This window comes from Melampsora larici-populina, assembly GCF_000204055.1.
Source record: "Melampsora larici-populina 98AG31 unplaced genomic scaffold MELLAscaffold_15, whole genome shotgun sequence".
In the NCBI taxonomy this organism is placed as follows: Eukaryota; Fungi; Basidiomycota; class Pucciniomycetes; order Pucciniales; family Melampsoraceae; genus Melampsora; species Melampsora laricis-populina.
Window position 1 is genome coordinate 28,776 of NW_006768779.1, and position 21,891 is coordinate 50,666.

Sequence of the window (21,891 nt, forward strand, 5' to 3'; positions counted from 1 at the left end):
GTTACAAAATCATGGTGGATCAATGTTTTGAAGTGGAAGCTCTGCTAGAGGCCACATTTGATTTAGCCTTAGCTTTACCTTTAATCCTTGCCTTTTCCCTCTTCTCAGACCAATCATCATCATCATTATCTCCTGTACTTATGGTGAGGATATCATGTAAATCGTTGGTTTTGAAGGACAGGAGAGGTAAACTGTTCTTCCCTTCAAACAAGACATGAGGAGCTTCCAAACCTCCAGGAGTGCGGCTGTGACCAGGTGTGTAGAGCTCGTTGGTAAGGTCCAGTATGAAAAGGGGAGATAAGACGTAGGTATCAAAATCTTGAGAGAACATGACAGTCATTCCAGGCCAGTCAAGATTCTTTCGAAAGGCTCCATCATTGCTGACAAATTGTGACAGCAAAGTCATCATATGATTATCTAAACAGCTCCAAGCACGATCATAGTACACCTGTTTGTCCTTGATTGCACCTTTGTGAAATCGAGTTGCTAGAATGGAGGTGAAGTTGATAAGGTAAGATGAATCGTGGAGTAATAGCTCCCGGAGAGCTGGCCATACGTGGAAAAGACCCGCGGTGCCGTAGAGCAGGAAGAGACTTAGAGCTCTGAGGGCCTCACTTCGAAGTTCACTAGCATCACGAACCGCTTTGATCCTCATGTCGTCGTTGGAAACTTTAGCTGCAGCGTTGTTGGAGCCATCGATAGCTTTCTGTGATGGTTTGATGGCTCTGTCCGGGTGGAGCTGGACCCAGTTACTGCTAAGTTGATTGAGGCATGAGGCATCTTTAAGTATCTTTTTCATGTTTCTGACTTCAGCTTGAGTCCTTCTCTTAGCTTTCTTGTAATCTTCAAACTTTTGATTGTAAACATGACCTTCATAAACAAGCATAAGACCAATCAATACCAATAAGTACCGCCTCTGAAGCCATTCCATACCATTCTTGTTCACTTTCCTAATTTCATCACCATCCTCTCCATCCCCACGGACCATGATTTGTTGATAAACCCCACCTATCCCCTTTGCAATGTCCACCATGTCTAAAGGCACCGCATGTTCTCCGGTAGTTTTGATCTTGATGTCAATATGAGGAGTGTTATGAGACAGGTTCCTAATGGAGTCTAGTAGAATCTGATGAATGATAGAATAAGACCTTTTCAACCTTGATTGAATACCGGATTCAGAGGTCCATTGGAGTTTGTTGTCCGTCCTGCAGGCCATCGCATGAAGTGCCTTGAATAACCCATTCCTGTCTTTCCAAGTTACCTGGATTGACTGCTCAAGAAGCTCCCAATTGATGGATTCTGCCTTGAAGAATTGATCGGTGGTTGACATCTGCATAATGCGCGGAGCTGGGAACAAAAACTCATGGGGATGTCAGTCAATCATGGCAAGGACAAGGACAAGATTGAAATACATACCAGTCTTGAGGAAGTTGATCATGTCTTGATGTGTACAAATCCGGATCAAGCGTTTGATGTCTGCTCCTATTGAATTATCATCACCAATGTCCCGTGGGGGAGGCATAGCGTGGGTCCAGCAAAAGATGATATTGGCAACGCTTGGCCCCAAGGCTTGTCCCCAGTTGAATTGGTTTGAAGGTAGGAGCTCAATGAAGGATCTGATGTAACGGGCCTCATCAGGAGTTACATCCTTAATGATTTCTAAAATATCATCTTGTCAGCTTGTGTGGTTCATATCCAAAAGGATCATAATGTGACAAGATATTGTATGAACTCAGGGAAGGAATTACTCAAGCTCGCCGAGTGAGTGCTCTTGGCGAGCTTTTGATCAGGAAAGAAGGAAGGGGTGATGTGTTTTATTTGAACCTTCAGTTCTCAAAGCTTGCCATTAAGCGGAAACAGGCGAGGTTTTGTTGGAATGTTGGCATCAGGTGATAGACTTGCCGTTGGGATGAAGATGGCGGGATGGTAGTATTTTGGCTGAGCAGACCCAAAGTTATAATGAGAGGGGGCTTACTTGTCAAGTCAATGTCTCCGCAGGTGAACAGGGATTGTGATGGGGCGTCAGGGGGGTTTTCAGTTGGTTCTTCTAATTCTAGATCAGAGGCAGTCACGTCTTGAGTACTCTTGACCTCTCGTTGACTTCGCCTTCTGGGTGTGTTGATAACGCCAGTTTGATTTCGATGCTTAGGGTTCATCCTCTGTCGCTTGCGGAGCACTCCAGGGGAGTGTGGTGCTGGGATTAACAGTGTTAGCCTCTTGGTAAATGCCAGGTTGAGCAGGGGTACTTACTGCTTCTAGAGGTGGAATCCCGATGCTTGCGATTATTGGCAGGATCATAGACTACAACCTCAACTTCACCTTGACATCCTTGAGAAATTAATTTGTCAAGGTGTAACTTCTTCTCCTTGACCGATTTGTTGTACTTGTCAAGATCCTTGCTGAGATTGGCCAGCTCCTCCATGATAGCGTCATCGTCAGGGTCTGTGGCAGCCCTCAGAGCTTCGACTCGAGCCTTGGTTGAATCATACATATCTTTCCCTGACGGACAAAAAAGATATCAGTTTCATTACTATACTCAGATGAGCACCAGACTTACACAAGATATATCGTGCATTTGCTTTCTTAATCTCGACCTTACGGGTAGCAGTTCTGTGCGTATCAGATGGCTAAAACCAGAGATCAGCTATTGAATGAAAGATGAGCTCAGAAATGACACATTTACATCTTCCTCCTCTGGGTCGGTTTGGTTTGCTGGCTTACTATTGCTTTGGTGCGGCTGTGGAGTTGTAAACAGGTATTTAGCTACTAATGACAAAGTGGGTGACTCAGGAATGGACCAAACCTGGGTGTTGTTAGTGAGCTCCAAGTCGGAAGACTGTGTAGATCAAACATCAGTTCTTGTGGAGTTGTGCTTGTTGAGTTGAAGACTTACATAAGTGACCAATTGCTTGCGCTTCTTGGTGCGTGTGACTTCTATATGATCCTGGGGTGAATGCATGATCAGCTGATGGGTTGTCTGTGATTGAATGCAGTGTGATGGACTCACGGATAGGTGACCTTGGTTGTTTTGGGATGAGGCAGGATGGTAATCGTCGTCTGGGTCAGGAGTTGCGCGAGAAATGGGTTCCTGTGTGGAAACAAAAGATTAGTGTAAGTAAAATGGAACAGGCAAATCTTGCTTACCCTGATGGAGCCCATGATTGGAAGGGGCGCTTGGGCCTGTGGGGTACCCGCAGGGAGATGTATCAGTAGGTAAATTTCATCACCAGAGCTTGCCAAAATCAGGAAAATAGCGAGGAAATGATGAATAAAGAGGAAAAGTTGAGCTTGCCAGAGTCATTTTGATGTGTTACGTTTTGTCAGGTGTTCTGGAAGGGGTTTTGAAGTGAGGAGAGGTTGATTGAACAATTGAGGACAACTTTTGTTGACCGGGTGGGTGAAATCACAAAACATTCCATCACCATCATCAGGTTAGGTTTTGATGCGTGAGCGCAGTGAAATTGTCAGGTGTCACTTGTGTGACAGGTACAGGTATTGCAAGTGACAGCTGTGTGGTTCAGTATATCACACTTTACATGTTGAAAGCATCATGATACCACATACATATTGATTCAAAACCTTGACTTTGATCCTCCAAAGTAAGTGTAATAAACCATACCTGTCAGCTTGCCATTGGTACGGCGTACAAAGTCTTCCAAGTCATCTCAAGTTTTATTTGTCTGTGGGAATACCACAAGGTATGTGGGTGGAGATTGAAAAGAAAACAGCCTTGAATTGAAAAGGCTCGCCAAGCTGAGATTTTTGGCGAGCTCTTGGTATTCTTGCTTTTAACCCACGTAATAGTAGGAGAAATCATGGAGATGTGTGGCCATCCACACTGTGTAAAAAGGCCGCAGTTCTGGTCAGTCTGGCGACCTTTTTACAAAGCATATCATTTGAACCCACGTAATAGTAGGAGGAATCATGGAGCATTATGGCCATCCGCGCTGTGTAAAAAGGTCGCACTTCTGGTCAGTCTGGCGACCTTTTTACAAAGCGTATCATGTTTAACCCACGTAATAGTAGGAGGACTCATGGAGCATTATGGCCATCCGCGCTGTGTAAAAAGGTTGCACTTCTGGTCAGTCTGGCGACCTTTTTACAAAGCATACCATTTTAACCCACATAATAGTAGGAGAAATCATGGAGTGTTATGGCCATCCACGCTGTGTAAAAAGGTCGCACTTCTGGTCAGTCTGGCGACCTTTTTACAAAGCGTATCATTATTGTAGCCCTGAGGGAACATGGAGGCAGACCTCCATGATATGTCACGGGAAGGGTAGTACTGGGAATACCAAAGGTATGTGAATGGAGATTGAAAATAATGCATAGGCTGGAATTGGCAAAGCTCGCCAAGGTGAGCTTTTTGGCGAGCTTTGGGTAGTCTAGTTGTTGACCTACATAATAAAAGAAGGAATCATGTGGGTTTGTGGCCATCCACGCTTTGTAAAAAGGTCGCACTCCTGGTCAGTCTGGTGACCTTTTTACAAAGCGTATCATTATTATAGGCCTAGTGGAACATGGAGGCCAAATGATACGCTCCCAGCCAAGAAGCGTATCAAGCGTATCAATACTCTGGACGGCGGGGCCTGGTCCGGTAGCTAGGGTTACACCCTAACCTAACCTAAATCCTTCTACGGGTTCCTCGTTCTACGGGTTACACGTTCTACGGTTTACACGTCATACGGTTTACACGTTCTACGGGTTACACATTCTACGGGTTACACGTTCTATGGGTTACACGTCATACGGTTTACACGTCATAAGGGTTACACTTCATACGGGTTACACGTCATACAGTTTACACGTCATAAGGGTTACACTTCATACGGGTTACACGGTCTCCAATGACATTTACTACGCTGACAAGTCCTTTAGCTAGAATTGACATACGACTGACTTGTCCTACTGCTTGATACCACTTTGTTACATTGGTTGCATTTATGTTGGTGGTGACCACATTAAATTTTCATGGTTGCACTAAACACATTGAAAGCCATAATCTCTTTGGGAGGTAGTGTAGAAGGGTGCCTTGATTGTTCATCCTGTTACTTCCGACCAGATGAAGAAGGCTTTCTTGACCAAGCCAATTGGGCACCCCCAATTATATTAGGATAGGTTACACGGCCTACGGGTGACATGTCTTACCCTGACATGTCCCTTGGGTGAGTTGTCCTGGTGTTTGATTCCACTTTGTTACATTTCTCGCATTGTTTTTAGTAGTGACCACCTTACTTCCATGGCCAAATCAATTTTTCATGCTTGCACTAAAAACAATAAAATCCATAGTGTATTAGGTAGTTAGTGTGAATGGGTCCCTTGATTTTTCGGCCATCACTTCCACCCAAGTGATGGCCGCTATCTTGACCAAGCCACTTGGGTGACCACAATTTTATCATTTATGGCTGCAGTTGGGTTTCAAAGATGTAGGACCATCCTTCACCCCTTGAGGGGCGTGAAGGACTTCAGGTAATATGTCAGATCCCAATGTAATTTATTACAGAAAGTTTGTCAAAGAAGAATTAGTCATCAACCAATGAAATCATTACTCCATGAGCATAGTAGGAACAGTTGAGAACATGAATGTGTAATGAATATGCAATGTTTTGAAATGTGTGTTAAGATTTATATCTTTTCCCAATAAGTCACATGTGAGTTGAGGTAGTTTATGTTTTTCATTTATTTTGTTGTGACTTAACCCCTGGTGCCTGAAATTCATATTGAATGTATGTGCCATGTGTTATTTATCTCTCTTGTTTTTTATGTTTCACAACCAATCATCTTTTATCTAACATTTCCTCGTGATAGTAAGAAATATTACTATCCATTTTTGTGGGTGATCTTATTATTGTGATCACTACTCCTTTTGCCCAGCTTTGTGTTTGGATCACCTTTATTGTATACTTTTTCTTTTCACCTATTATTGTGCTTTGTCAGGTTTGTATCTTCCGTAGCCCATTGAAGGTGGCCAGCGTAATTGCTATTTCAAATATAAGCCCTTATTCCACCCAGGGCCTACTATATTTGGCAAAGCCACGAAATCAAAGTGCTAATTGAATCAGCTTTCTTCATGCATTTGTTTTTGCGCTTATCCATTGGAGTGGTGGTGACAAGCTGGTGTTGATTGATAACTTGGATGGATAGTGGTAGTGAAGGGGCCACAAAGCAATGTACAAACATTTTTCAAAATAAATCACATATCACATACATCACTCACTACACATCAGATGCAAAAGTTGATTTTACGTACAACCCCCCAAGCATAAACATTACATCTATTTTCAATATGGTGTGAGGATATTCAAATATGTTGGAATTTTCTCTTTATCTCAATATATGAAAAGATAAAAAAGACATGTTTGACACAATCATATAATATCATTGTAATAGATACAGTCAGAACCAAGAATATATTAATACCTGAAGCCAAAACAGAAACAATCATAGTATAAGAAAGATAAAAAGAAATGTTGGACCGAATCTAATAATAACATTGTAATGGATACAGTCAGATGACAAATAAAAAGAAAGAAAAAGAATCAAAAGACTATAACAACTTCACGTTATAGACCCAAACAGAAACAAAAATGCAGAAGAATTGATGTCGTAGTATGAATTAGGGTACTCAATATAAGTATGCACATGTACAAACTTTTGTGTGCATCCCATTTATTGGAAAACAATTGTCCATTTGGCCATGGTCTCCCCACCCAGAAACATTATGTCATCATTCTACATTGAGTACCCTTAATGTGCAATGATGACATGTGGTAGCAATGAAGAAATGCAATAAAGAAAATTGTATATGACATTTAATAGCAGACAAATGATATCTCCAACAATATATAAAAACCTAGAATCGAACAAATCAAACTAATAACCAATGGTGTAGTTGTCTTTTGGTACTATTGTTTACTACCACCAGGCGTTGCAAGATACTATAGAATTTCTAACCCTAACACAGAGCATGCTGTGATGGGGAAGCAATGTGACAAAGATACAAATTGGGGAACCATTTATGTGGGGTGGTTTCAGGCCTTAAGGATAGGGATAGTCCAATATAGCCAGCAATAGAAATATAGTATGATATGTGTATAATACCTTGTCACCTCTGGGATTCATGTTCTGGAAGACAAAATCAGCTACTCAGCTACCCAGCTACTCAGCCAAACATCTAGCTATTTGACATGTCAACTCACTGATGGGCTACCATGTCACCACACCACGCTTGGGTCAAGCCCAATTGTGCCCAGGTGGACAAGCAGTTTTTTTAACCAGACTATATGTGGTATTGCTATATACCTACCAGCTAGAACATGTGCGGGGAGGGTGCCAAAAAGCATTCATTTCATCAATATCCACTGTCAAGTACAACATAAATTAAGGATCCTCAAGTTTAAATGACCTGCGCAAATTTGCCAGATATCCCCCAGGTGATAGTCAGAACACGGTTCATTGTGAAGTTGGAGGTGTTCCTGGTCACGCAGGATGGGGAACACAGAAATGACCTGTCACATGTTCCAAATTCCGCCAATGGCGAAAATCAGAACGCAGCTGCCACACACCATTGACACGTTCCAAATTCCGCCAATGGCGAAATTTGGAACGCAGCAGCAACACACCATTGACATGTTCCAAATTCCGCCAATGGCAAAATTTAGAACGCAGCAGCAACACACCATTGACACGTTCAAAATTCCGCAAATGGCAAAATTTGGAACGCAGTGGCAACACACCATTGACATGTTCCCAATTCCACCAATGGCAAAATTTGAAACACACTGAGAATCCATCTGAACTGTCAGGATGGTCGTGTGGTAGATGTAACTATTACCATTATGATATCCAGCCAGGATCAATCTGCGGGGACATGATGATTTGACAAAATTGGAGACACAATGTAACAGCCAGGTGTGACGGGCTTTAAACCACAAGTGTACCTCCATCAGTGGCAAAGGAGACCAAGGTCAGGTAGCTATAGTAAATAGTGATATTTTCAATGGACCAGTAGATGAGAAGAAAACAATATTCAGGGGGAGAAGCATGTGTATGATGATTACGAGTGGACTTTGGCAATCTCGCGGATCTCTGGGTCACGAAAGACAATGAACAAGGTGACCATATTTGCCCACGGACATCCAAGCCACCCACGTGATCCGAGCCATTGCTGGAACAGCGAAACACTGGCTTTGTCAACTGCTAGACACTTGTCATTGGTCTTGAGGACCTTGATGATGCTCACCAGCAATGCCTTATCATGATGAAACAAGTACCAGCAATACCTTTCACACACATTTTGAAGACCACTGTCACACTTCTTGAGGGTCCCCACTATTGGTGCATTATGAAAGGTGTCCTGACCATGGCCATCACCAAGACCACAAAAGTGACACAGTCGGTAGGCTGCATTGCCATTCCTCTCAAGGACCTTTGACAAGAGCAATGCTTCACATCTTGATGACCAATGGTTGCCTGTAGAGACGATTGGGTCAGTCTGCTTGCATTCACAATAAACCACGTCATGACTCACCAGCAGTGCACCGCGCACATCCTACCACTTTGTTGCACTTTCCATCTCCATGCCGCTTTTCCACCTTGTCCTTTGCAAGACAGTATCCACACAGACCAGCCATCTGTTTCCGGACATTTGTGATGGCCAGGCCAATTTTATCAACAATGTTGACCTCCACCCGTGCTCGTTTGACATTGGATAGGTACATAGGTCTTGTTCCAGGCATGACTACTTCAGGTTCCTTGTCAGCTGGCCTCTTCCTGCTAGCTTGGTTGGCAATATCCATGCAGTTTCCACACACTCGAGGACATCCAACCTGCTTGCAATTCCTGGCTTCTCCATCCAATACTTCTGAAAATGTCTCAGCAATACACCTATGGCTTTCCATCAATTTCTCGGCAAAACTTCCTTTCTCCGGCTTCCCAGTCTCAAACAACCACACATTTGCTGCCTCCAAATCGCGTCCTGCTTGCCCAGCCTCTTGGAAACACTTGTTGATGTCTGTATCGTCTTCAGGCAATCCAAAAATCATGACATTTCTAACATGCTTGTAGTTGATTCCAGCACCAAACTCACTTGTTGCAATCATCAAGCATTTGGGTGTTGTCCTCCAATGCTTCACATTGCCAGCTCCTTCTCCATCTGGTAGTTTTGAGTAGTACTTTGTGATAGGCAAATCAGGATACAGCTTTTTGAGATCTTCCACTGCATTGTTGCATTCCTTCTTGTTTTTGATGAAAAGGATGTTCCGATCGCGGTCGGCCAGGTTGGACTGATTGGCGAGCTTGCCAACCTGAGAAATCATGGCTTCCCACTTGCAGTTTTTGACCGTATGAAATTGAAGTTCAGGTCGACCAGTTGGTTCTCGGAAGTCTTTGACATTGGTGATGCAGAATAGCTTATACAGGTACTCTTCATGACCCACTTGCATTGTTGCTGTCATAAACACAGAGGGTGCATTGAGTTGTCGCAAGCGTGCTACACCGGTTGAATAGCTTCGAAATGTAACATTGTCTTCATAACAATGAGCTTCATCAATAATGACCCGATTCACTTTGTGGCGTTGTAAATCACTATAGAACTTTTCTCCAGCTGCAACATCGGTGGTACACACCACCACTCGGTGCCATTTCTCTATTACACAATTGGACCCAGCCTTATACACCAGATGCTTGATACCTTTGTCTTTGAGCATGTCGCTTGTTTCTGCCACCAGGGCAGTCAGGGGCTGCACCACGACTGTGATTCCAGTGTGCTTGACCAAAGGGGGAAGCATGTAGGCTAATGATTTCCCCCCCCTGTGCGTGCAACCACCAGCATATCGTAGTTGCGGTCCAGTACCATTGTCAGCCAGTCAGCTTGGAATGGAGTCCTGGTCCCTGCTTGCCGTTGACCAGTGAACTTTTCTAGCGCCTTCTCCAGAAGTTCCCCAGCTGGAAGTGGTTTTTCAGCAGGGGGTTCTGCAAAACCAGTCTGAACTGGGCCGTCAATCTAAACATACCATTGCCAATCAGTACTCAGCACCTAGAACACTGGAAAGGACTACACTCACTTCCCAAAACCTGTGCATTGCCTCACTTGCTGCCTTGTACCGTTTTTCTGACTCACGATCCACATCATATCCACCGGTGCCTCCATATGATGTGTTTGCGGTGGCGCTGTTATGGCCTCTTTGACAGTCAATGATGGCATTTTTGCCTGACTCCAACACCTCTGCATGGTCTTTGATATGTGCATCTACAATTGACACCGATACATGTTGCCAACCAGAGATGCCCAGCTGTGCCACTCCGCCTTCTGCAAACTTGCGCTTGAGAATGTTTGTAAAGTGGGAAGATTCCAGAGGGCCTTTGCGGGTGTGTACCCACAGCTTGGTGGTCATGTGGTTTGCAATCTCCTTGTTGTCTAGAGCTTTCAGAAAGAAACTGGACATTTGAAAGTCAGCCAAAGCAGGAATAACATTAAACAAATAATTTGCTTACATTGCGGTAGGGCGGAGGAACGCCAGATAGTAGAACCATAATAAGCTGTGCCGTCTTGGAAGGAAGGTCAGACGAGGTTTGTTCTTGCCACTAATATTTTGACTCTTGTGATACCATGTCAAGAAAGCAAATCTACCCGAGCGCAGATAGATGTTCCTTTGATTCAAACGGGTATTCACCACCAAAGTTGTCATTTCTTCAGTGCCTCTCAGGGGCTGCCCGGATGCCACATGGTATAGAAAGTATAAACGCTCTTGAAGCCTATCGTACATATCCAGCCAATCTAGCATGGCGGATTTTTTCCAGAGTGCTGGATTGTATATAGATGTGTCTTCAGTCAGGCCAGTCTTCCAAGTATTATTCAACAAGCCATGTACATCCTTGCGCCTAACCCACTCCTTGAGCAAATGATGACCGTACTTTCTGTGCTCGTCTCCAGAGTGATCCAAAAAGTTTGTAAATGGCTTTCTACTATGAGGTTCCTCCTTGTACAAGCTTAGATCAAAAGCAGGCATTTTGCAGCCCTCGAGGAGTTTGGCCAGATCAGCATCTGCCATTTTTTGCTGGATGTGGATGCAATTTCGAATACCACTGATAGTCACCCTTTTGTTTTCCACTTCCAGAGTTTCTTGTTCTGCATCTGCCCAGTAGGTTGTGTCAGGCAGGGCTTCTGACAACACAAATACTAACTAAATGCATGAGCTGTCTGACATAGTTGAAAGGACCGGGGCCGTTTTTCCTGAGAAATTCGAATCTGCTCCGGTCGTCCTTGATTGGCTGGAGGGGGTCGGCATCTGGGTTGAATGGTTCTCGAGGGGTATCTAGGTACTGTTCAGCAAAGGCCAGCCGAGTTCCGTATTGCATAGCTGCAATGAGGTGGGTGAGCAGAGTTGAATCATGATATGAACCGTCTATTTTGAGGGTTGAAAAAGCCAGAAACTGCATTGGGGGAGTTTGATACTGCTTGCACCAGCCACCAGTGCCAGCTTGGAATACTGAGCATAACACTTTTGAAACTTGTTTACCCAGAGGATTGTTTGTGATTCTGCTAAAGTCGAGGTCGTCGCCTTGGCCTGGCACCTTTGGAGGAAGCTCCATGGGTGCTGCAATGTTACGTAGCTGCATGATTTCGTTTTTGGTGACATTGTAGAGCTGGTATTCTGGATCCACCGGATCCTCAGCCTGACAAATCAAATAATACATAAAAGACGCCAAGATTTGGGCATATTTGATTACAGAAGCCTTTTCTTGCAAAGGCATCAGGCCTTTGTTGTCTTCCATCTCGCTGAACAAAACAATCATCAGGTCTTTGTATTGGGCACGAGGAGATCAAAAACAATCATGAAACCCACCTAGTTTCTGCCATACACATACGTTTGATCAACTGTCCAGTTTCATGCAGTCTTTTCATGGTTTTATCAATCCATGCTGCAATGTATCTGACCATGACCTCCACACGTTCATTTCCATCACCCGCCACAACCAACTGCTCAATAGTTTTTCCAGACTCTTTCAGAAGCTCAATGTATGTATGTATTCCAGTAACATAAATCCAGTTTGCCTGCTCTTTTTCCAGAGTTGAATCGGGTCCATGGTCCACAAGTTGAGCAGCATCTTCCTCCAACTTTAAAATCATTCTAGTGACTACATCTGATTCATCTAACACATCCACCACCTCCTGCTCCATCATTCCGTTTCCACCTACAATAGCTGGTTGTACGTGAGGGAGTACAGCAAAGAATTTCTCCCTGTTATGCCCGTAGAAGGTCTGACACTTATCCCTTCTTCGGTGCGGTTTACGGCTATCTTCTGTTGGAAGTTCTGAAGAACAAATGATACAGTCAGTCGTGCATAAGTACAGGGAGTGATTGCCAAAAGGGCCTGACCTTTGGCGTGTTTGAGTGAAAAGTGATTCAGGATGGTCTTTCTACAACGCCATGTCAGGTTGCAAATTTTGCAGGTATAACCATTGTATGACACTAATCCCTCGACGGGTTCACAGGGGTTTCCTGCTTCATACCCAGGTGGGAACACAGATCCTTGAGCCATGCCTACGTAGTCAACTAGATCCAGGGTACACTCATTTTTTGTGTAATTGCAAGGGGAGTTTTCCCTTTTGTAATGTGACCAAACCTCAGACACAGGCATGCCAATGTTACACCCTACACATATGAGGATCTTACACCGCTTATTCCACACAAGGTTGTACTTTGTGAGAATCTCATGTACTGTGGGGAAGTCAGTGACCCAATTGACGGCAAATACAATGAGATTGAATGCATACCTTCAACCTCTTCCCCACAAGGTATGACCACACCGCCGTCACCAGGCTGAGTGACAGTGTGAATGATGGGGGGACCTTGCCCATCACAGCTTTTACAGTGAGATCGCAGATATCATGGGTTTTTGTTATTGTATTTGCACAGGCCAATTGGGCAGTGGAATAAGCCACCTGCATCCCTGCAAACTGTGTGCTGTACTTCGTGATGTGTGACTGTCACCTTGGTTTGATGAGCCAATCTTCGATGTTCATCCAGGTCACCCTTCTTGAGGAACACCTGACCACAATCTTTTACTACACATTGACGTTCTGACCTGTTTTGGAAGAAAACAATGTAGCCAATGTCAAAGCGTAAGCTTATAGTAGACCATTCTGGAAGGGTAACTGAAGATATGGCAATGAAGAGGTCACATCAAGACCGCATGGCTGCAGCAATGGCACGTTCAAAATATCGCCAAAAGCGAAAATCAGAGCAAACATGCCTGGCGGTGATTTCCGCGGAAGTGATTGATAGGAAGAGGCAAGAAACAGTCTCTGGCGTTCTATTTATCGCCAAAAGCGAAAAAAAGAACAAGACTTGCACATGATGTGGACAGTTTCCCACTGTCCACACAAGGCTAAACAAAAGGATAAGAGCAGGGAACATACAACTCACGAGGTCATAATTTGAGTTTCACACAGGTATCAGGTGTGTGACAGGTGTGTGACAGATGTGTGACAGGGATGTGAAAGACTTGGGTAAGCTGTGCAAGAGATGAGATATGGATATATATTCTGATGAATAAGTGTAGACCAAGGAAGGAAGCGTAGACTAGGCTTGCGGGGATACAGCAGCGTCTTTGTGGGCAGCAATGTCATTGGAGAGCGCCAACCCCGCCAAGGGAACAGAACAAGGCATTGCAAGACCTAACCTAATAGAGATACCAACAAATTGCTGCAGCGCAGTGACTGAGCCGCAGGGACTGCGGCATGGTCACTGCGCCGCAGCCATAGAACATATATTACAAGTACACAAACCATCGGCCAGAAGAGATTGAGAATCACCCGGGATTCACAGTAAGTACTACACATTGCAGGGTGAAACTCAATGACAGTGAGTAGTGGTTTGAGGAACTCGTAGTGCCTTACTATGTCATCACTAATGTGAGAATTGTTTATTTGAATATGCAGCTCTGTTCTGTTTTGATGTAATGAAGTAGCCATTTGCCAAATGGCTGAGTCCAATGGAACCTTCTTGCTACAAATTCAGCTTGAGGTAATAGATGAAGGAATGCAAAGTCATATATAGATGTCTGTATATGAGTAGACACATTGATAAAGTCATGTACCTTGTACATCAAACAGCGCATGATATCTAGGAGAACCACATAGTATTCAAATTGAGGCACGTGGCGACCCAACCCGGGAAAAGCTGTTACAATTCAAGATTCATCGTATGCTCAAGTGGTTGATATGTAATTACCTTGACGTCAGCTTACTGCATGTGTCAATATGTACATGTTGACAAAAGCAAGGAGATTGATACTAGCAGATGTTCTATTTATCGCCGATGGCGAAAGTTAGACAAACGCTTCCGTCAATACAAGGGGTGACTACTCATTGGCATATGTGAATAACAGCGAAGCGTTCCTGCAAATAAAATGGATATGGTATGTTGATATGCTGCAATTTAATATCCTCACACATCACGCTGGAATGTGAATCAAGTAAATAAAGGGCGAGGAATATGTTTTATCATGGCGATCAATAGGACAAAAGTATTGTGCCATGTATTGCAAATAAGCAAATTGCGCCAAACAGGTTGAGGATGTCATAGATTAAGAATTGTTCGAAATATCGCCGCTGGCGATATTTTGAACGCAGCCATTGCCGCTGATGTCAAACAATCGCCGCTGGCGATATTTTGAACGCAGCCATTGCCGCTGATGTCAAACAAAAGCAAGATTAGGCCTATGCACGTGTCTGAGAATGGCGATGAATAGAACATGTGTGGGTATAAGCATGATCAACACGATATAATGGCACCACAAAGATTGCTCACAGGAATCAAAAACACAGCAGTGGCTTATAATTTCTTCAGCAAACACATAAGATAAGAACTCTAAATGAAGGGATACATCGCAAGCACACACAGCAATTCAGAATAAATAGCTGGAAGTCAAAAAACCCCATATCCAGTCATTCATCATCATCAACTTCTACTTCTAGCTCAGCATCTTCTTCCACCTCAGCATCTTCCTCTGCCACATCCTGAGTCGCTTGTGACTTCTCCTTGGACTTCCTAATGTCATTGCTCATTCGAGTTTGAGGGTTACTCTGTTTAGTAAACTCACCATTAGGCTCCTTTTCAGGATACAAACCACTGCCACCTTGAGTAACTGGATGTAGGGGACCTTTGGTTGGTCCCCACAGGGCGCGAAAGGATTCCGTTTCGGGCCCGTTGAGTTTCAACTTCAGTAAAGTCTTCTCGATATTGACATGATCCATAACAAGTCCATTGATACCAAGAGATAGGCCAGGGCGGTGCGTTTCGGTGAGCAAGTCCAACATAAACAGTCCTGCTAGCTTCTTGATGTCAAAAGCAGTATAGAAGTGCTTGGTCATAGCTGACCATCAAATCCCACTCTTGAAGGAACATCTGAAGAGAGGTGAACATCAGGTCGTCGAGGCGATTCCAAGCTTGAGCTCCAAATACATGTGCTCCTTCTTGTGCGCGATACTCTTCATATTGACGATCTACCAGTAATGATGCTAGATTAATGAAGATTGCTGACTCTGGCATGTTTTGCTCCTTATAGTTAGGCCAAGTATGAAATAAACCTGCAGTTCCAAACATCAAAAATAACGCCAAGTAGTGCAGAGACTCCTTCTTGAACTCTGACACATCACGGGAATCTTGAGCTTTGACTTTGTCCGGAATTTTGCTAGTAGACGGATTTGCTGCTTGAGAGGAAGACGCAGGCTCAATTGATTTCGGTGGGGCGGAACTGGCGGCAATGGACTTCACTCGTGAGGTAGAATACTTATTCCTGTCGTTCATTAGTTGATGGATCACCGTATCCTTGCGCTGAGAGGCTTTCAAGGATTTGATGTCTCGAACAGTAGCTCCGGCCTGAGTTGATAATGCAATTATACTATTGTTGATCTCACTTTCAACTATCAAGTTAACGGCCATCAATACCATGAAGTACTTTCGTTGAAGAGTCCTGACAGTGGCGTTTGAGATTTTCCCGCGCTTAGAGATAGCATCATCGTTGCCAGAGGTACATTGACGGAATAACCAAGCAATAGTCTTACTCATTTCACTAGTAGACTCGTGGACTCCGTCTTCACCATCAACTCTAATATTGATTGAACTGTGATCATAATCGTAAGCTACAACCTTGAGACTGTCCGCTAGAATGTTGTGCAGAATTGCGTAACCAGTGTGAATGTGACCTTTGATCATCTGATCCTTGGTCCAGTCCGGGTCTCGATTTGTCCTGACACACATCGAGTGAAGAGCTCGGAAGAGAGCGTTCTTCTTAGACCAAGGGTACCTCGTGCTGGTCTCAATCAGACCCCAATTTAAACGGGAAGAAGTAATGAGCGGATCACATGAGGATACCTGCATCAGACGGGGAGTTAGAAACACACAGGTCAGTCAATGAGACGAATATGAGACAATAGTTTCTCACAGGTTGAGTTAAGACTGACCAGTTTGTAATCGCAAAATCATCAACTCCTTATCCTCAACTAAGGACCTGACATACATGAGGTGGGGCGCCAGATCACTCGAGGTTGGATGGCCAATCGTAGAATCAGAATCGTATGCCCAGCAGTAAATGATGTTGGCCACTGGAGCAGCAAGGACATCACCCCAGTTGAAATGAGATGATTTGATCTCATCTCTGGTGGCTTCAATCTCTGAAACTTCGTCCGGGGTAGTCTCAGTTACAATCACTGGAGAAAGAAGAGTAAATAAGCCAATAGCACCACGAGGACTTATAGCTGGTCAGGCGGAGGTGATGGAGGTTGACAAGAAATGGAATACACTAAGGACACACGTGCTATTTATCGCCTTCAGCAATAAATAGAACAACACACGAATGAATTCCAATTGAAAGAAGGAGGAGGAGGAATGTTGTTCTTTTTATCGCCTTCAGCAATAAATAGAACAACACACGAATAGATTACAAATGAAAGAAGGAGGAGGGGGGATGTTGTTCATTTTATCGCCTTCGGCGATAAAATGAACAACACACCAATAGATTTCGAATGAAAGAAGGAGGAGGAGAAATGTTGTTCTTTTTATCGCCGTCAGCGATAAATAGAACAACACACCAAAGAATTTCAGAATGAGAAGGATTGTTGTCCTGTTCGTCGCCTTTAGCGATAAATAGAACAACGCACCGATAGACTTCAAATGAAAAGAGAATGAGAAGGATGGTTGTTCTATTTATCGCTGAAGGCGATAAATAGAACAGCACAGTTGTTGGGTGACATGGTATGTCATAAAGTCGAGAGAAGACAAAGCCGGAAGTCAAGAGGGTATAGGAGAGATGAACATGAATTAGTAGGAAACTTACAGCTGAGATCAGGTTTAGCCACATGGAAAATACAGTTCTCGTCGACCTTCATCATATCGGGACCTTCAGTCACAACTTCGGTTGATTTCTTCTTCCCAGCTTGCTTTTCTTTCATAGCATCCTTCATAAACACGTCTTGATTGTTCTCAGGATCAGGAGCATCCATAGGTCCTTCAGCCCACTTATCCACCTCTTGAGTGATTATAGCGCGGCTCTTCTTCCTTCCACGCGCTCCTTGTTGATCTCCTAAGATTTCTTCTCGAGTTTCCTTGTTAGACTCTTTACTCTCCACATCAAGGAATGACTTAGGATTGACATCCTTCTTCTTCTTGTGGTCTACTGTAGCAAACAGATTATATTAGTAAGATCTCGGTTTGTGTTTGGAAGCGTGGGTGAGCTACATACCCTTGTCAAGAGGAGTCCCTGCCTTGCGTTTTTTGGCAATAGGTATTGGCTTGGTGGCAGGTGTGGGAGGATTATACACTGTGCACACATACACTACTTCTGGCGTATTGCTGTTGAGTGCGTCAAACAAGTTGGATTCATTCTCCTTCATAGTTTCATGCAGCTCAGCGAGAAACTTCTTTGACACTTGAAGGGACCTGTTGATGGCGCCTTCAGCAGCATTGCTTTCGAGTTTCATCACATGCTCCTTAGTTTTATCATACAACACTTTGACTGATCAAACATCATGCCATTAGTTTGTAATATCAACTTTGAAATGAGATGGAGACATACCTTTGTCGTATTGCCTTTGTGCTTCCGCTACTTTCACTTCCCTTTTCATCTGAGTCGAGGGTAGTTCAGCCTGAGTTTGCGTAGAACACATCAGTCAAGTCTCATCATCTGGGGAATTGGAATTTAACTTACAGCTGGCTCATGAGATCTTGGTACCTTCTTAAAAGACAAACTTTTGAAAACTTCTCTATCATTTTGATTGTCTTCCTCAGATCCATCGCCTTCCGTTTCTTGATCCTTAGTGGATGGCGCTCCTCCGGGGGTGGGCGCTTCCTCGTTAGCCGTATCCTGCAGATAAGAGTTTGTCAGACATTACAGTTAATCAGTATCGTAATGACACTTTGAAATCACCTTGGTTTTCTCTTGCATGGGTGTGGTTTCGACTGCCACATCTTCTTTATTGGAGCATTCCTATGGGAGAAACGTCACATCAGTGGATAATTTGTATGGGTAACATGGTATTAGAATGACATACTCTTCAATGAGCTGGGGTTGGCGTTTCTGGTATGTCCTTGCCTGCTTCATCAATCTATAGAAGCTCTCCATAATCAACAGCTACCCTCATTGGATATTGATCTACTTGAACAACTCACCTCGGGTACATGAGGTTCGACTGGTTGGCTGGCCGCGCGTGATTGGGCCTATGGATCACATGAATAGTAAGGCAAATTGTCAGGGAGTTCAATGGTCATCCTTAGGATAATAGTATCTCATTATCTTACCAACATGGCCGAACGTCCGCCGGCGTTCAAGTGTCCCTTGGCCAATCCACTTGAGGCTGTATTGGAGCCGACATGCGGTGCTAGGCTGCTACCTCGAGTTGCCTACTCAATCACAATAGTGGTCAGTGCTATGAAAAACTCTTCGAAACCAATGACCGGATGTGGCACTTACTCTAGCGGCCAAAGTAGATTTGCGCCCTTGCTGGAGCTCTTCTTGCTGTTGATTGGAGTTGTTTGATCTGGTGTTCTGCATAACGATAATACGATAAGTTACTTTGTTTCGCAAGGGTTGATCTACTTGGAGTTGAGAAGGTGGTACAGGTGATTGGGTTGCTTGTTCTTTTTATCGCCGTTGGCGATAAAAAGAACAGAGCGAGCCACAATTGAATTGAGTATTGGGGATGAGTTGGTCATATACTGATGGTGGATAGATTACACAACAAGTCTTGATAGAGATTTGAACCCCACAATCATGAATGGCTGTCCTTTTTATCGCCTTCGGCGATAAAAAGAACGCTGATGATGTATATGGTCCGACATGATATAGAGCGGATTCATCAGCTCTGATCCTGCGCTGGTCTTCTACCTGCCATCAGCAGATGCCACATCAGAGCGCATATAGAAGAAGCAAGCCTTGAGGTGATGTTGGAAGGAAAGTCAAGAAAACTGCCAGTCATGTTCAATTTATCGCCTTCAGCAATAATTCAAACACGAACGAGGCCAGGTCACAGCATCTTGTATGAGTTTGAGCGTGAGTTCACGTTGATTTGAATATACGTGATGATGGAGGTTGAAATAAGCCAGTCATATGAGGTGTGTGCTGTTTTTCGCCGTTGGCGATAAAATGAACAGGCCGTGTTCATTATATCGCCGCGCTAATTGGTTTGCAGAAGTGGGAGGAGGAAGAGAAAATGAAATATAAGGAATTCGAAATATGAATCAGCAGTTTGCTTACTTGACTCATCTCTGTAGTAGTGACTCGGGTAATCGGGTCGGATAGTCGGGTCGGATAGTCGGGTCGGGGCTGTGGGGCGCGGGTGATTATACTCTGAAGGTGATTGGTGGGCAGGATCGGATAGTGTGGAAGAGAAATCAGAATCTGGATTTCTTCGAAATCAGAAATCATCTGGACTTTATAGTGAACTATTATCATCAAGTTGGGTCTTTGCACAGCACATGCTGTGCAAAATAGGTCTGTACATGTGTACACGTGTAACTGTATTGGGAACTCCGGGGCTGCCAAAAATGTACCATGTGGGATTCAAACCCATCTTCCCTCACTGGGTTCAGTGTCTCTACCAACTAGACTATGCATCCATGACCTGAACTGGTGCAGTAGTTCATTATATCATGCGCTTGGTCTGTGGTATGTGGGTTCATTGATTTACAAATCATTCGGAGATATGTATTGCGTGACATTTGCAGTAGGCATGTCATGGGAATTTCACGGGGGTGTCAAATACATGTCAGATATATGTCACACTTGCATTGATGAAATAATTTGCACTTCAGCGCATAGTGTGTGTTGGAAATGCTAAATTATGTGTAGGTATGTCTTCATATTTCATCATCTCATACTAAGTTACATGGGATATACACTGTGTGACTGCCATTTTTCACCGAGGTGACACCTGGCACTGATTTGTTCCACGGTTGTCCAGTGCGCCATCTGTGATGTCAGTGGCGTTCTGATTTTTGCCGCCGGCGGAGAAATGAACATCAGGCATGGTCTTATCACATGTGTGACATGTAGGCAACTGCACAACCTCTTGTTCAATATATCGCCGTCGGCGATATTTGGAACATTGAAGGCGGGCTATTGGGCTTTGTGTGTTCTGATTATTGCCGTCGGCGATATTTGGAACAGGGAGCGGACTAACATAAGGGGCTCCGGGCTGCGGGTTGTCAATTAGTCCGCTCCTCAGCCAAAAAGCGGACTAAGCGGACTAACCCGGGGCGCTACGGGACTCCGTCCCGTAGCTAGGGAAGATTGGTGTTATTTCTAAATAAAGGTAGGCCAAATGAACTCACCGTAATGATCACTCAAGGAGATGAGTTCAGTCCAGTTCGGGTACACCATTCAGGTATTTTTGATTAATTCAGTTAGTACACTTCAGTGTCTACAAAGGCTTTGGTATTTCTATTGTGAATGCTTGCCATGTCAGGTTCAGTGAATCAAGAGCAAAAAGCTATATGAGGAATTGGTTTGTGTACAACTTGAGATAGGTTTCAGGTACCTTTTGCTGTTGTTGAAAGTGATGTGGTGTCTTTCTGCATTCAAAGGGAAATGTGTCCAATGACAGATTGTAGGTATTGTAGGTGACCGCGGCTTTGGTATTATTGTGGTATGCACCTATGCCACTGATTAAGTATTCTGTGTAGCCTGATAAATTCCTTGTCATCAACCATTACGCTGAGAGGATGGGACCTGTACGAGGAGTGAAAAACACGACTGTACAGACCTCTCGCTATGAATGTGTAGGATGAACAAATTGTTTGGAGTCAGCATGGTATATTTTTACTTTCATTAATGGTTTTGTTTGATGGATTGAAGATTTGTCTTTGATCCACTGAACATCTTGTAGCATCAACATGGTGGGAGAATGCTATTCTACAAGGTATGATTTGGTGACACAGAGCCCTTGAAGAGTTGCGGCACGTATCAGGACATTGTCGCCTCGGAATGGGAGTCAGGTTTCTCAAAAGACTTTTACTTTGTGTGATCTGATGCAGATGTTCAATGTGTCCCATGTGCCCTGCTAGTTGTGGGATGATGAATGTATGTGGCATTTGGATTGATTTATGCAATGACCATTCATTTGTACACGTGACAGTAATATTTCATTACCCGGTACGGTGGAGTAAACCAATATACCCCCATTCACTTGAGGATTAACCTGGATATATGCCAATACATACCATGGTTATGTCTTGGTTGAGCATCCTTGTCATTGTTTGAATACTTTGTTATTTATACATCGTCATGTACTACGTAATTTCAATGTACAGCATTGTTTGAATAAGCTTATATTGATACATGCTCCTGCGTCCTTGCGTTTGCTGATGTACTATGTAATTCCAATGTGCA

The 21,891-nt window shown here is 43.8% G+C and overlaps 4 protein-coding genes across 4 annotated transcripts; 1 reads left to right on the plus strand and 3 right to left on the minus strand.

Moving 5' to 3' along the window:
• Positions 1 to 19: 19 nt before the first annotated feature.
• Positions 20 to 3,159, minus strand: MELLADRAFT_85625 (uncharacterized protein; the record flags this gene model as incomplete). The annotated part of the gene is made up of 10 exons (XM_007409394.1): positions 20 to 1,347; positions 1,417 to 1,671; positions 1,749 to 1,832; positions 1,976 to 2,194; positions 2,251 to 2,499; positions 2,558 to 2,627; positions 2,684 to 2,836; positions 2,894 to 2,944; positions 3,008 to 3,088; positions 3,145 to 3,159. The coding sequence occupies 10 exons, from the start codon at positions 3,157 to 3,159 to the stop codon at positions 20 to 22; spliced, it is 2,505 nt and encodes an 834-aa protein (XP_007409456.1).
• A 656-nt stretch (positions 3,160 to 3,815) lies between these two features.
• Positions 3,816 to 4,361, plus strand: MELLADRAFT_105755 (uncharacterized protein; the record flags this gene model as incomplete). Its single annotated transcript, XM_007409117.1, has 5 exons — positions 3,816 to 3,971; positions 3,998 to 4,081; positions 4,108 to 4,190; positions 4,233 to 4,300; positions 4,333 to 4,361. 5 exons carry the CDS (start codon positions 3,816 to 3,818, stop codon positions 4,359 to 4,361), a joined length of 420 nt encoding a protein of 139 aa, XP_007409179.1.
• Positions 4,362 to 8,056: 3,695 nt separating this feature from the next.
• MELLADRAFT_85626 (uncharacterized protein) lies at positions 8,057 to 12,543 on the minus strand (the record flags this gene model as incomplete). The annotated part of the gene is made up of 11 exons (XM_007409393.1): positions 8,057 to 8,251; positions 8,294 to 8,472; positions 8,531 to 9,022; positions 9,089 to 9,767; positions 9,824 to 10,003; positions 10,065 to 10,115; positions 10,216 to 10,423; positions 10,495 to 11,164; positions 11,220 to 11,779; positions 11,847 to 12,315; positions 12,381 to 12,543. The coding sequence occupies 11 exons, from the start codon at positions 12,541 to 12,543 to the stop codon at positions 8,057 to 8,059; spliced, it is 3,846 nt and encodes a 1,281-aa protein (XP_007409455.1).
• A 2,410-nt stretch (positions 12,544 to 14,953) lies between these two features.
• MELLADRAFT_85627 (uncharacterized protein) lies at positions 14,954 to 19,056 on the minus strand (the record flags this gene model as incomplete). Its single annotated transcript, XM_007409392.1, has 12 exons — positions 14,954 to 15,343; positions 15,387 to 16,279; positions 16,472 to 16,758; positions 17,168 to 17,174; positions 17,344 to 17,682; positions 17,749 to 18,021; positions 18,082 to 18,151; positions 18,214 to 18,369; positions 18,433 to 18,492; positions 18,675 to 18,722; positions 18,804 to 18,905; positions 18,976 to 19,056. The coding sequence occupies 12 exons, from the start codon at positions 19,054 to 19,056 to the stop codon at positions 14,954 to 14,956; spliced, it is 2,706 nt and encodes a 901-aa protein (XP_007409454.1).
• Between the last annotated feature and the right edge of the window lie 2,835 nt (positions 19,057 to 21,891).